Source organism: Capra hircus, unplaced genomic scaffold (genome assembly GCF_001704415.2).
Source record: "Capra hircus breed San Clemente unplaced genomic scaffold, ASM170441v1, whole genome shotgun sequence".
NCBI lineage: Eukaryota > Metazoa > Chordata > Mammalia > Artiodactyla > Bovidae > Capra > Capra hircus.
In genome coordinates, this window is record NW_017214815.1 from 1 (window position 1) to 14,406 (window position 14,406).

The 14,406-nt window shown below is 49.4% G+C and overlaps 1 protein-coding gene and 1 long non-coding RNA gene across 2 annotated transcripts; one reads left to right on the plus strand and one right to left on the minus strand.

The window, feature by feature from the left end:
* Positions 1 to 1,492: 1,492 nt before the first annotated feature.
* On the plus strand, positions 1,493 to 6,645 carry LOC108635379 (liver carboxylesterase-like). The gene is made up of 6 exons (XM_018045544.1): positions 1,493 to 1,657; positions 3,175 to 3,255; positions 3,961 to 4,108; positions 4,894 to 5,025; positions 5,938 to 6,010; positions 6,282 to 6,645. The coding sequence occupies exons 1-6, from the start codon at positions 1,538 to 1,540 to the stop codon at positions 6,463 to 6,465; spliced, it is 738 nt and encodes a 245-aa protein (XP_017901033.1). The 5' UTR covers positions 1,493 to 1,537; the 3' UTR covers positions 6,466 to 6,645.
* A 6,642-nt stretch (positions 6,646 to 13,287) lies between these two features.
* Positions 13,288 to 14,292, minus strand: LOC108635380. The gene is made up of 2 exons (XR_001917792.1): positions 14,227 to 14,292; positions 13,288 to 13,513 (listed from the first exon to the last, which is right to left on the minus strand). It is a non-coding gene; the product is annotated as an uncharacterized LOC108635380 (long non-coding RNA).
* Positions 14,293 to 14,406: the final 114 nt, after the last annotated feature.

A 14,406-nucleotide genomic window follows, 5' to 3' on the forward strand; every position in this document is an offset into this window, starting at 1 on the left:
CTCTCAGGAGCCTTCACGAGGAGCCCAGATTATCTCCTGTGGGGCTGCAGGGTTGACTGGCTGTGCAAGTCACTCTATTTGCAGGCATGTGGGGAAAGGAGCCATGAATCAGTCCTCAGGACACCACCCCCTCCCAGTCATGCAGGAAGCTCAACAGCAGTCTCCCCAGGCTGAGAAAACATTGAGGCCTTGTTGGTTGGTGTTTTATTTATCAATAAATATTACACATAACTAACTGTCTGTAAGAAATGTATATTACATAAGGTGTCTTTAAACAGGAACATACACAACACAAGGTTGAGAAAATGTGACCAGAGGCTCAGGAACCTGGCCCCATATTTCCCCTGTTGAAGTGACAGAGCAGTCCCTAAATCAGAGTCATGGTGACTTTACAGAACTTAAGTGCTACGAATAATGAAGAATTGTTACCAAACCAATCAGGGGTCTTGCTCCTTACTGGTTATGAGATCAAATACATACTCACAAATCGTAAAAAAGAAAGGTGACTTAATCAGAATGCAGCAATCTGGGGAGATGGCGAAGTCAGCATCCCCTCAAAACTACCTCCCAGGTTTCTGTTTGGCCATGAATCTTTTTGTTGTTGCGGCATGCAGGCTTCTCTCTAGTTGTGGTACGTGGGCTCAGTAATTGCATTGCGTGGGCTTAGCTATCTGAAGGGCATGTGATATCTTAGTTCCCAAACCAGGGATCAAACCCAAGACCCCTGCATTGCAAGGCTGATTCCTAACCATTGGACCACCAGGCAAATCCCTGGTCATGAAATTTTTTAAAGAGCAACAGAGAAGTAATCTCAGTTCACCACTGAGATAGAAGGTCAGAGTGGTTGCCCATTCCCCTCTGTCTGCAGACTCATATGCAGGTTGTTGATTCCTCATGATCTTCTGGATATCATCTTGTTCACACAGTTTATTTTGGAGATTACTAAAGGGGAAGTTAGGGAGGAGACTTGGTCATCTGTTAATTACTTATTCTTCATTTCTACTTCTTTGGTCTATGGGAAGGACCAAAAAGTTAGGCAAGGTATTGTGTGATTAAAAGATCTGAAAGTGTGCTTGGACTGGAGATGAATAGAGCATGGCAGAGGGGCCTGTTGAAAAGTTGGTTATCATATAGCTTTGCTAAAGTGACCGAAGTAAAGGGACTTCCTGCTGAGGGTGGTTTCCTGTAAAGAGATGCTTGCAAGGACTGTAGATGGAGAAATGCACATAGATATGTTACCATGTACACTTCAAATTAAATGCACATTATATTATATATTTTCATACCAAGTTGAGTGGCGATCTGTCCCTATCACATGACCACTGATGTCCCCTGGTCAGAGTTCAGCCCTTTCGGATCTGCAGACTTAGCCCCATATGTTAGGACCCAGGTGTGTGGCCACCACCCACAGGCACCCAGGTGTGTGATACTGGCCTTGAGTTCCAGCAGGTGGTGAGGGGGATACAGGTGTGACTTGGAAGGGGAAGCATAGACACTCCCTCGCTCTCTTCCCCAGAGCCATCCTTTCCTGCCCACCATGGTTGACGGAGTGCTGCTGCCAAAGCTGCCCGAAGAGATGCTGGCTGAAAAGAATTTCAACAATGTTCCCTACATGGTGGGAATCAACAAGCAAGAGTTTGGCTGGATTATTCCACTGGTGAGAAAGCTCAGGCCTTGTAGACTTGTCTCCCAGCACATCACCCTCCCATCTCTGGTCACAGACCTCTCTCTAGGACCAGGCCAGCTGTCCCCTTCATACAGTTGACATTTCTATGGAAACCATCTCTGATGGTCCACACTGTCATCTGGGAGTGCAGTTCTGGGGACCCATGTTCCCACACACTCTCTAATCGTCCTCCCATCCATGGATCCTGAAAGTTGGTTCCAACCACTGAGCAGATGAAAACCCAAGGCCTGGAAAGGGGAAGGGGCTCGGGAGTTACGGAGAGTGGGGCCTGGAACCTGCAGCCTCTCGCCTCGGGCTTGCTGCTTTCATGCTTTTTCCATAAATTACCTCCACCTCACCCATGCTCTCACTCATCTCACTGGAAAGAGTGGGAGGAGCCTGCTTCCTTCTGAGTTAAAATTGACTTCTAAAAGTTAGAAAGGGCTTTCCCTTCTGACAGAGATAAACAAAGCCAGACACTAGTTGAAGTGGTAATAGATTTGATTCAGTTACATCCCTGCTAGAGGGAAATGGTCCATAGTGAACTGAACCCAATCCATGAAATGAAAGCCTGGAGCCTCTTTAAGGCATAGGTGAGGCGGGGCGGATTGTCTGTGTGACTGGGCTCCCTGGATTTGTCAGCTGGCATTTATGTGGAGAAGAAACAACTCCTGCCTTTATGACAGGAGGGAGTGGTGTAAGTAGAAGCAAGACCCCCACTGAAGTTAGGCCTTTATCATCTCACAGGGACTGGAGGACAGAGCAAGATTTATCCCTGAATGTTTGTTTTTCATAAAGATGGCTCTCAGATCCTTGAGGAAACAGTTTTGGGTGGAAGATTTACATCTAAAGGGGCAAAGAAAAGATTTAGAAGGGGTTCATGGACCCACCTGCCTATCACCAGGTTTGGGCTGGAACAAACAGTAAAATCTCCTGGCAGCCCAGAGCTCTTTAAGGGGGCTGCGGTCATCCTGGGGACATGGCCTTAAGCTCCCTGAAGCTGTCCTGGAGCTTGGTCAAGTCTCTTAGGACAGAGTTTTGATGGAGTCATTATGTGCAGAGTTCTGTGGTTCTTCAGCATGATTTCAGAGGTTTTACCAAAGGACCAAAGTTATAATGGCAGGATTTGGAGCTTTCTCAGATATCTGACACAGGCAGGGTATTTGTGGAGGTCTCTGTCATCTGCCCCAGAGTCTTCCACTTCAACACTAGGCTGGCTGAAACCTTCCCTTTCTGTCTTGATGGTTATTGTGGGGATTCTAGACTAATTATTTGTACACACACACACAAAGACTGGGGCACCTTCCCTTAACAATTACTTTATCCTCCTTGCACTCCTTGATCTCTAGATATAAAGTCCATTTGATTCATTGGTTTTGACCAACTCATCAAAGAGCCATGCCCCTCAAGACATGACAAAGTGACCTTAAGTCTGCATTGGTTTGGTCTGTTGGGTTTTTCCTGCCATTGCTTAATGACTCACGGTTGTTTAACCTTTGTTTTAACAGCTCATGGGCTACCCTCTGTCTGAAGACAAGCTGGACCAGAAGACGGCCACATCACTCCTGTGGCAGTCCTATCCTCTCCTTGTAAGACTCTAGGAATCATAGGAACTGGTTGAGCCCCAAAGAGGGCCAGAAGCTTGTCCCCAGTTGCAGAGCAATTAATGGCAGAATGAAGACTGGAGCTGGGGGATTCTGATCCACTTTTTCTACTTTTCTTATTATTACTCAAGTTGAGGGGTGGGGGAAAGTTTCAAGTGGGCTTAAAAGGCTCACCATTAACCAAACAAGAGATGCTGTGGTGATGAGGTGCAGGGGTGGTGAGGTCAGAAATTGAGAAGGAGCAAAATTAAAAACCACCAAGTGAATGAATAATATTTAGGAAGAATTTATTGTACATAAGCACCACTTTTCTCTCTGGGAGATTCCAACTTCAAAGGCTGATAGGTTTGAGGACATGAAGTTACAGCAAGGCTTCTAAAGTGAAAATGAGGAAGTTGTTCACCTTTTCAGTGGTTGCTTATTACAATAGAGTTTTTCAGGTGTCAAGGGAATGGTGAAAAGTGATTCTCTCATACCATTTTAGGGAGATGACTTAAGTTTATTTTGTGATTGTCAGAGGGCTTTACAGAAAAATAACCTAAATTAGATTTTGGTTAGGTGCATGAAATAAGTGAGAGTTAGTTTTGCTTCGATGGCTTAAATGGTTTTGTCTGCACAGATAATTCATAAGTCTGGTCTCTATCTTGTATTTAATTTTAACAGTGGTCACTTTCACTTGATCTATTTCAGAGCATTCCTGAGGAACTGGCTCCAGTGGCCACTGAGAAGTATTTAGAAGGGACAGACGACCCTGTCAAAGAGAAAGACCTGTTCCTGGACTTGATAGCAGATGTGATATTTGGGGTCCCATCTGTGAATGTGGCCCGTTACTACAGAGGTGAGTCCTGGACAATAGGCAGGAGAGGGTCACCACCATTCCACCTTCACTGATTCCTGCCCGGCCCTCAGCACAAACACATGCGTGGAAACTGTTGAGAGTGATACATCTAACACAAACACGTGCATGGAAACTGTTGAGAGTGATACATCTAACACAAACACATGCGTGGAAACTGTTGCGAGTGATACATCCAATACTAACTACATTGGGCCTGAAATGCTAAAAAATAGGTGGAATTGAAAGCACCTGTTGTGCTGCAGGTATTCTCTACAGGAATGAAAAGCAGCCTGCTATCAATGAAATGTAGTGGTGTTTCTGTGGACATAAACTGTATGTATCTAGATGTTCTGGAGTGAGAATGCATCAGGGTGAAGAGGCTTATATGAATTGACCCGATGCCTCTATAATGATAGTTATTTTCAATCAGTTTCCCCATAGTTTCAACATTCATTTATTTATTCATTCATTTGCTCAGTCATTGAATAAATACTGGTTCAAATGTAGTTCCACCTCTACCACCAATGTACCCTTAAGCAACTCATAGAATTTTTTCCAAGCTCTTTATTCTCTACGGTGCTAATAACCAGGGACTTGGTGCAGGAACACACAAGGTTGGCACACAGTTGGTTCTCACAGTGGGCAGCTGTTATTAATGCTCTTGTTGTTCACTCAGGACCAGGCGTGCCCCTAATTTTCTGACTGCTCATGGCCCCCTGGAGCCCCTGATACTATCCAGTTGTGTGTCTGCTGAAATGAACCATGTATGAATCCTTGTTTTCCAGATGCTGGAGCCCCCACCTACATGTATGAGTTTCAGTATCGCCCAAGCTTCTCATCAGAGCTGAAACCCAAGACAGTGATAGGGGACCATGGGGATGAGCTCTTCTCTGTCTTCGGAGCTCCATTTCTGAAAGGTGATGGCCTTTTGGTGACTATAAACTTGGAGTTAGGAGCTCCTGGTCCGAGATTTGATTTGGTGACCTTGGGCAAGTTCCTCCTTCTCTGCAGTTCTTAGTTTCCTGAATTCACCATAACAGGGTGGAAGGACAAAGGGCCCCAACCATTTTTTGTTGTTGTTGTTCTACCGTACATGATGAAGAATGCATATCCTTGTACCCTCACCCATGGTCACTCTAGAATCCAGACCTGGGCATCAGCAAGACGGGAGTGTGTCACCCGCAGGCCCTGCTCAGGGGTAAAAGGCCATTATTCACACCACACTCACTAGAGCACATCAGAGTGTGAGTGACCCTTGACTGTATATCCAACTATCCATCTGAAGCTCGTATCTTTTTAAATTAAATATCGTTAACATTATAATATTTTAAGGAATAACTCTCACAAATGTCTTTAATGTCTTCACCATCAACAGTTAACAGACAGCTTGTGTGTGACACACCCCAGGGCTGTGCTTCTGGACACTTTCTGATGGATAACTATATGGGGATCTTGCAGCTTGGTTATTCGTCAGATTCTGTGAAAACATATATGGGTGAAGGAAACTGAGAAAAGGCCCAAAGGAGAGCATCCCGGGAGGTGGGGTTAGTCTAGCAGCAACCCTGGGGTGTGTCCCTGAAACACTGAAGGGGGAAGGGCAATCGAGTGGGCACAGAAGACAAGGCAGTCAGCCCTTCACTGAGCCCAGCCTCAGTTGGTAATTGTCAAGCTTAAAGTGCATTTGAATTACCCAAGATCTTATAATGCAGGTTTAGACTCAGTAGGTCTGGAGTAAGGCCCCCATTTCTGAATTTATTAAAATTTCTCAAGTGCTTCTGTTGCCCATGAACCACACTTTGAGCAGCAGTGGCTTTGTCTCCTCCCCACAGATGGTGCCTCGGAAGAAGAGATCAATCTCAGCAAGATGGTGATGAAATTCTGGGCCAACTTTGCTCGGAATGGGTGAGCTGCTGGCAGAGATGGAGTAGGGTTGGGAAGGGACAGGGAGTGTCTATTGGGTGGGGGGAGCTTCCAACGTGCGATGGTCAAACACCAGGCCCTGTGACATGAGAGCTCCCTGTGATGGACTGGGTGCCCAGGACATGGTCAGCCTCCTGTCTCTGGCAGCATATGAGCCTTTGGCAGAAATGAAGCCATGGTGTCCCTGACCATCTCAGAGGGTTGTTGGGACCAAACCTTTGCTTTGGTGAATTTCTATTTGACTCTGTTTCAGGAACCCTAATGGGGAGGGGCTTCCCCATTGGCCAGCGTATGACCACAAAGAAGGGTACCTTCAGATTGGTGTCAACACTCGGGCAGCCGAGAAGCTGAAAGACAAGGAAGTGGCTTTCTGGAACGAGCTTCTGTCCAGGGAGGCGGCAAAGAAGGCACCACACTTAAAACATGTTGAGCTGTGAACGGGAGGCTCAACTGGGCCCCCAGATGGAGGTTTCTCTAGAAGTGTTTATGTGTCAAAGAGGCGTCTTATTGTGAAGTCTGAAGAATTATCTGATGGGAGTGGCAAAGGTCCGGGAGGGGGAGTTTCTGTTTCTGTGGCCTCAATTTGGAAATAAATGTTCTTTTGGAGACAAAGTCAATGTCTTTGTCTTGTGCTGAAATAAAGTCATCCTCCTCAGTGAGAGAAGGATGAAGACAGTGGGCACCATTGGCAGGAAGGAGCTCTGGCCGTTCTGGCTTGACCTCTGGATGTGCAGACTGGAGCGGGCTGGGCCCTGGGAGGTGCTGAGGGGGCTGCTGCATTGCTCCATGCCTCTGGGCCATCCACAACTCCAGTGAGAGGATGTGGGGGACCAGAGTGCCATGTCCTCCTCCATGCGGAGCTGCCTGTAGAGATGGAGGCGACACAGACTGAGGATGTCCTGGAGTGGGAAAGAGGGGGACGGGGCATGGCAACATGTGGCATGGCTGCCTGGCCCTTACTGGCCCTCCCGTAGGTCTGCACTGCTTTCTTCAACTTACGTGTTATCCTTCCAGGCCCCTCCCTGGGGCCATCTCTTCCAACAACTCATATGAACCCTCTCTGTGGCCTGGACCACATCAGGGCCAAGCAGTGACCACTTTGGAGTGAGTCCCTGAAGTGTCACCTGAAAACGGTCTCTCAGAATGCCTGGGGTGACTTCTGGCTTCTCCTGGGATGTAGAAGTCTCTAAGAATGTTACAGCCACCATTTCTGCAGGAAAAATCCAGATTATTCCCAGTTTCATGACTATTTCTGATTCATTCAAAGAGGTTGCAGGGCAATCACCCTGAAGTCTGAAGGAAGACGGGCCCTGTGGAGGAGAGATGGGACATGCACCCTGGCGGACTGTCTGCTGACAGGTGGAAGATGGAGTCACCGTGTGTGTGAGTACAGTGACTCTAAAACATGAATCGAGCCTAGAGGCCAACTGCGGTGAGTATCAGAGCCTACTGTCCTCAGGAGCCACTCACCCACAGGGCAGTTCACACTGACGGCAGGCCCTTCTCTCGACCTCTATCAGGGACCCATGAGAAACACTGGTGACAGTTGTTTCTGCTCAGTCTGCAAGTCATGTCCGATTCTTTGTGAGTCCATGGACTGCAGCCCCCAGGCTCCTCTATCCGTGAGGCTTTTCAGGCAAGAATACTGGAGTGGGTTGCCATTTCCTTCCCCAGAGGATCTTCCTGACCCAGGGATTAAAGCTTTGCCCTCTGCATTGGCAGGTGGCTTCTCTGCCACTGAGCCACCAGGAACGCCCAGCAGGTAGTAAGATCAGTGAAAACCTGCCTCAGGAATGCAGGATTGAAGCCCTGCTCAGGCACTTCTCCCTTAAAAAATAACATCCCCAAACCACTGAAAGACCAGCATACCCACTTCCCTTGGGGCCCTGGGTAAGATCTATTGTAGCTGAGTGAAAGGAAAAATTTAAAATTTTGTATAGTGATAGAAAATGTTAGGTAAAATCCTAGTACAAGTGATAGCAGGAGTGTAGGTACCCTCCCACATCTCTTAGGAGAACAGGGGCAGCCTCGATAGTGGCTTTACATCCCTAGTGCCAGCTCCTCATTTGTGGAAAAGATGATAACCCTCTCTGGACCACGGCACAATCACACGTAGTTTTTGAGAATGAAACAGGACACACAGCCATGAAGAGCAGCCCTGGGTTACTGGTTTGGAAGGTGAAAAATATCTCCTGTAATACGAATGATAAGAAGTAATATCTGATAGTTTGGTTGCTCAGTGTGTGCTAGGCTTCATTCTAAGACTGTCCATCTCTTAAATATTTCAATCTTATTGCATTCTTAAAAGTTTGTTCCCTAAAGTTAAATTCTAAAATAACCAGGAGTTATTGTTGTACCTGCCACAGAAGAGGAGACTGAGCAGAGAGGTGATGTCACCTGACAGGGACACAGGTGGGACCGGCACTCACGGTGGGTGAGTGCAACATCCTCGCCCTCACCCCTACCGGGCACCATGTCATCTCATGATTGGTAATCTGTTCCTGGTGAGGCGGGTGCCAGGAAGTCTGGTCAGTGTCCTGCTCCCACCTGCTGAGCTCCAGGTCCCTCCTTGGACTCAGCCCAGACCCCAAGTTCCCAGAGGAGGGCCCGCACTCACTCTTCTTGCAGGAGGGGCATCTGCAGGCCTTGCAGGAGCAGGAACCAGACAGGAAGGGAAAGGCCAGCAGTGAGCAGGGGGGAGGAGGAGCCACGCAGCCGTCAGCAGGACCCTCCCCCTCCTCCTGGGTCAGGACCAGCCCTGGGAGAGCTCGCCGCCACTCAGGCAGATGGAGAAGCCCCAGCTCACCTCCTCGGGTCTCAGGAAAGAAGATCCCCTTCCCAGGGAAGGCCCCAGGTTCCAGACCCAGCCCAGGTTGACTGGGGCTGGGGACCAGGTCTATGTCCTGAACCCCAAGAGGCACCATGTCCCCTCCTGCCATCAAGGCCCGGCAGCTCCAAGGTCTCCACCCAGCACTGGGTCCCGGTCTAGCTGTCCCCTGACCCCCTGGGTGAGGACAAGAGGTACAGTCTGGAGCCTCCGTGCCCTGAGATTTAGAATGGAGGCCAAGGGCGCCTGAAATGCTCTCAGGAGCCGGACTAGGAAGACATTCCTAGACCAGTAAGTGACAGCGGTCCCCCTGCGATCAAACTCCACACATTCCCTTCTGGAACCCTAGACACCCTCCGTCCTGTGCCTGGGAAGCAGGCATCAGTAGGGCTCAAATCCAGGGGTCCCTCACCAGTGGGGCAGGAGCACTTGCGGTCCATCAGGAGGAAAGGCGAGGTCCAAGGTCCAAAGCAGTTGTGAAGCAGCCCACTGGTCCGGTGGGAGGCCTTGGAGCCCAGTCCTGTCCCGCCTTCGGAGGGGAGGGGCCCGCGCGCAGAGGCCCCGCCCCCTGCGCCCGCCCCGCCCGCGGCGCCCGGGCCGAGCGCGCGGCTCCCTTTGGGTGCCGGCTGGAGCCCAGGGCCCTGTGCCCAGCGGTAAGCGGGGTCCCATTCGCCCCGGCCGCCCGTCCCCGTGTTCGCCACGTAGGCAGCCACGTGTTTCCGCGCTTCTAGGAACAGGGCTCCTGTGTCCTCGCGGCTTCCCCGCCACAGATCCCCGCGCCGCCGGCCTCGGGTCGCCCTTGCCTGGAGCCAGTGAGCCACCCCCGCCTCCCGCTGGCTGGTGTCCCGCTTGGCAGAGGCCGGGGAGTGGTGCCCCAGACCCAAGGTGGAGGTGACCCTCGCCACCATTTCCCCTTCCCCGGGGTCCCCGGGCCTGGCCTGCCTCGGGCCCCACCACGGTCTCTTTGGCTGCAGTTTCCCTGTAACGTCTCCTGTAACAGCCCCGCGACCCACAGTTCCTTAGGCCTCTGGTCCTCACTTCCGTTTTCCTTTCCTGAAGGGACAATGGCGCGTTTCTCCAGGCGCCCCTTTGCCTCAGTTTTCCAGCGGCTTCCCTCAACTGTAACGGGGCCTCTGCACTCCAGGATGGAGGTTCCCTAATCATAGGATGTCCCCTGCACGCCCGCCGCCCCGGAGATAGGCAGACCTGGCATTCAGTAGGAAAGACCAGTGGGTATTACCCTGTCAGTATTGCTGACAATTTCCTGGTAATTACACACCTTGGAGACTGCGCCAAGCCTTGTTAATTACTTTTGCTCTTTGAATTCTCACAGGAACCCTGAGGGAAATACTAGTTACAACTGCCTTTCTCAAAGGCAGAACTGCACACTCTACAAGGAGGCTGCTCAGGCAGGCTCACAGTGCTGGGGAGTTATTCCCTTCTGGTTTTGTGTCACTTCCCAATCAAAAGAGAAAGTCAGTGAGAAAGCCTCCCTTTGAGCCAGAACTGTGTTCAGCACCTCTCACTGAGAAAGGCTCAATCCTGGGAGTGATACATGAGAAAGGAAAGGAATGTATATATGATTTTCCCAGCATGTGGGAATGTATATATGATTTTCTGGCTATGGCCTTACTCTCCTTTTCAGTAGTGGTCATTTTTCATATAATGAAATTTTCATTTAACTCCATGTTATATGATATACCCAAGAAAATATGAATCATTGAAAAGAAAATGGTAAGGAAACCCTGAGGCAGGTGACAGCAGAAAGGGTAGGCTCCTTCTGTATCTGTTAGGAGGACCCAGACTGCCTTGTTCATGGCCTTCTATCTCTAGGGTCAATACCTCTTTTGCTGAATGGAGGGTAACCCTCTCAGGGGAACTGGTCACATGCTCCAGGGTTGATGAGGACGACACAGAACCCAGAGCTAAGCCTCCTGTCCTTGCTTGATTCTCTGGAAGGAGAAAAATGGCCCTTATACTACTACTAATCATAATAAATAAATAGCTGATATTATAGATAATCACTAAGTGCCAACCATATTTTGACAGTCTACCTATGTATTACGTTCTTTCATCCTGAGAGCCAGACACTGTTATTTTGCCCTTTAGAGCAGAGGAGACTGAGGCCCAGAGCGGTTACATGACACTAAGTGACACAGGTTGGACTGACCCTCTTGCAGGCTTACTGTAGCCTCCTCTCCTCCCCCTGCACCAGGCACCATGCCATCCCAGGACAGGTGAGGACACTGAGCACCTGGGGGGAAGCCCTGAGGTAGCAGTAAGAACCCTCTACATACTCGGTGAGCTCTCTGGCTTCATCCTCCCATCTCTCCAGCCAGGAGCACAACTGGACCGTCTCTGAGCACCGTTGCAGCTCTGAATGAGGAGAGGCAGGGTCAGCATCCAGTGGCATCATCATCAACACAGCATGGCCAGGCCAGGAGGTGAGACAGTAGTTTAGGTTCAGTCTTCTGACTGTGGACTGTGTGACTTTAGGCAAGTTCTTTTACCTCTTCGTAACTAGCAGTCACTCCAGACCTTGCAGGTTCACTGAGTTTGCTCAAATGGTGGTACAGTGACTGTGGGGCTTACTGCAGGACATGCACAGGGCCATGGGCACTGGATGAGCAAGGTTCCTATCCGCCTGTGGCCTCACCCTGAGCATGGTTGCAAACCAATGAGCCTTTCTCCAGGCGCTTATTGGGAACTGGATGAATGTCATTGTGGATATAGAGATCATAATGGACACCATTCGTGAAGCCTGTGCTTGGAACCAAGCCACTGTCTCACTTATTCCCCCACATTGAAATAGCATCTTTTAAACTGATTATTCATTTACATTTGGCTGTGCTGGGTCTTCCTTTCTGTGCTCGGGCTTTCTCTAGTTGCAGTCGTGGACTTCTTATTGCGGTGGCTCCTTGTTGGGGAGCACAGGCTCTAGTGCGCAGGCTCGTCAGTTGTGGCACACAGCTAGTCAGGAGGCTTAGATGCTCCGTGGCATGTGGGATCTTCCCGGATCAATGATCCAACCTGTGTCTTCTGGATTGGCAGGTGGATTCTTTACCCCTGAACCACCAGGGAAGTCCTTTTATCTTTTTTATAGGAAGGAGGAAATGGAATCCCAGAGTATCAATAACTTGCCTCTGTCAGGAAGTGGCAAAGTGACTGTTAGCAAGGATGCCTGACCACCCCCATACCCATGCACTCAGCACGGGCTGGCTCTTCACACTGGGCACATGTAGGCAATCTACATCCTGAGTTCTGAATCACAAGACTCCCCTTTCTCTTGAACATCAAATAGTAATTCCCTCCAGCGACCGCCAGGGGGTGGGACACCTGGAATGGATTACCATTCACTCAGCACATGGGAGCCTGGCAGGCTAGTCCATCGGATGGCAGAGTAGGACAGGACTGAAGTGACTTAGCACACACGCATGGCAGCACACACTGCTCCCTGATAAACACCACGGGGCCCTTCAAACTGCAGAATAGCCATCACATGCCGAGGAAGACATGAAGTCCTCTATCTGGTACCAAGTATCAGGTACACTTGCTTTTGCTGGGGAAAAGATGGGAAATTCCCTCTAAATTTAAGTTAGTTTGTGGGTTTCCAGTAGCAAAGGGCTAAATTTCAAGGAAGGGTGGATTTCAGCCTGACTTAGGGAGGAATTTTTAAAGATTCAGAGCCAGGTCAGCACAGGGAGCTCTCAGGAAAAACAGCTGTCTTGTCACTGGAACTGGCCAAGCCAAGACTGATAATCCCTCTGGGGATGCCAAGCCCAGCATCTTAGGTGTGTTTGCTCACACAGTGGGGCATTTGTAAAGTGTTTCTAGGGCTCATGAACATCTTCAATGAACATACAAAAATCACAAACTTTTAAAAGTTATCATCTTCATATATTAATGTTGCTTATTATGTGTTGAATCCAAAGTAGGTTTTACATACTGTAGATTTTAACAATTTTTTAGTAATTCATTTTTATTTTTCAAAATAAAAGTGTGGTAGAAAATAAAAACAGGTCATTTTAGTGTTTTAGAAGCAAGCTAAAACATGGAAATCAAACAAAAGGAGCATTAAATAGCATCCCCTGTGAGTACTTTTGAAGATTCACATCACCGAGGACTGAGGTTGTAACAAATCCCCACAGAATTTAATAAAAACTGAAGTTTCTGAGCCATCAATTCTCACAATGAGAATAGAGGGGAACCAGTATCTGCCCGATGTCATTGTGTCATATGGACAACGTTTTCCTTTTGAACTGAGAAACCGAAGCTCTGAGAGGTAGCCTGGCCTGCTAAGACCCTCAGGGGGCTAATATTTGGTCCGGAGCCCAGATCTCTGCACTTCTGGTCCATTCCCCACCCTCAACCCCAGTCCTCGTAGGCATAAAGTCTCTTTGTCCAAGATAAACAAAGGAAGACAGAGCCAGAATAAAGTCAACAACTTTACTAGAAATCACATGTCTCATAGAAAAAGGAAATTTAGCACCAGGTCAGGTTGTATGAAAAAATATATAAATTTGTCATGGTTGCTCTGTTGACAACTAGGGCAGGCTCTCCCCGACATCAGGCGCAGCAGCTGCACTTGTCCGAGGCCCCTTTGCAGACACAGCCCTGGGCACACTTGGCACAGCCCACAGGGCAGCAGGAGCAGCAGCCTGGGGAAGAAAGGAGAGAGTGAAAGTCAGAAATAATATTACACGAAAACACCTTTCCCAACAGCAGACCTGCCACAGGCTCTTCCTCCAGGCCTAGAGGACTCTGACTTCAGGATAGGAGAGCTGTCTTAAGAAATTTGCTCTGTGACAAAAGGAAAAGGTTGCTCGCCCCATGTGAGTACAGAATAGTCAGAGGTCCTTGGAGAGACAGTGACAGGGCCTTGGGACCAAGGGAAGGCCACCCCCAGAAGCATCCAATGAAGTGAGAAAGTCTTCAGGGTCAGAGAGGAGGCAGACTAGTTACAGAGCTGGTCCCAGGAAGACCAGGAATGCTCTGGGCTGCATCTGCAGCAAAGGACATGGTTCAGAGAAGCTATACAAAAGTCACCAAGCTCAGTATGAAGTACTCAGGACTCTGGAGGGTTCACAAAGTGGCATCAGAGAAAGGAGATTCTAGTCCCCGATCCATTCTTGACACTATTATGTGACTTCTATGGGCTCGGTTTACCAGTTTACCTTTCGAGAATGAGAGGTTGGTTGGGACTGAACAATCCGTATGGCTTGTATGGGTCTCAATCTGTTTCAGTGCTGGGGGTGGGGGTGGGCACAGGACATGTAGGGAAGTGTGGTCAGTGTCCTGCTCCTGCCTGCCTGAGCTCTGGGTCCCCTCCTCAGCCCAGACCCCAAGTTCCCAGAGGAGGGCCCGCACTCACTCTTCTTGCAGGAGGGGCATCTGCAGGCCTTGCAGGTGCAGGAGCCAGCGCGCTGCAGGAGCCACCTGCCAGGAAGGGAAAGGCCAGAGGTGAGCAGGGGGAGGAGGAGCCACGCAGCCGTCAGCAGGGCCCTCCCCATCTTCCTGAGTCAGGACCAGTGTGGAGCTGCCAGTCCACTCA

Coding starts and splice junctions, on each gene's coding strand:
- LOC108635379 (XM_018045544.1), top strand. CDS start 1,538: ATGGTTGACGGAGTGCTGCTGCCAAAGCTGCCCGAAGAGATGCTGGCT. Junction 3,256..3,960: donor GGCAGTCCTATCCTCTCCTT/GTAAGACTCTAG, acceptor GATCTATTTCAG/AGCATTCCTGAGGAACTGGC. Junction 5,026..5,937: donor CGGAGCTCCATTTCTGAAAG/GTGATGGCCTTT, acceptor TCCTCCCCACAG/ATGGTGCCTCGGAAGAAGAG.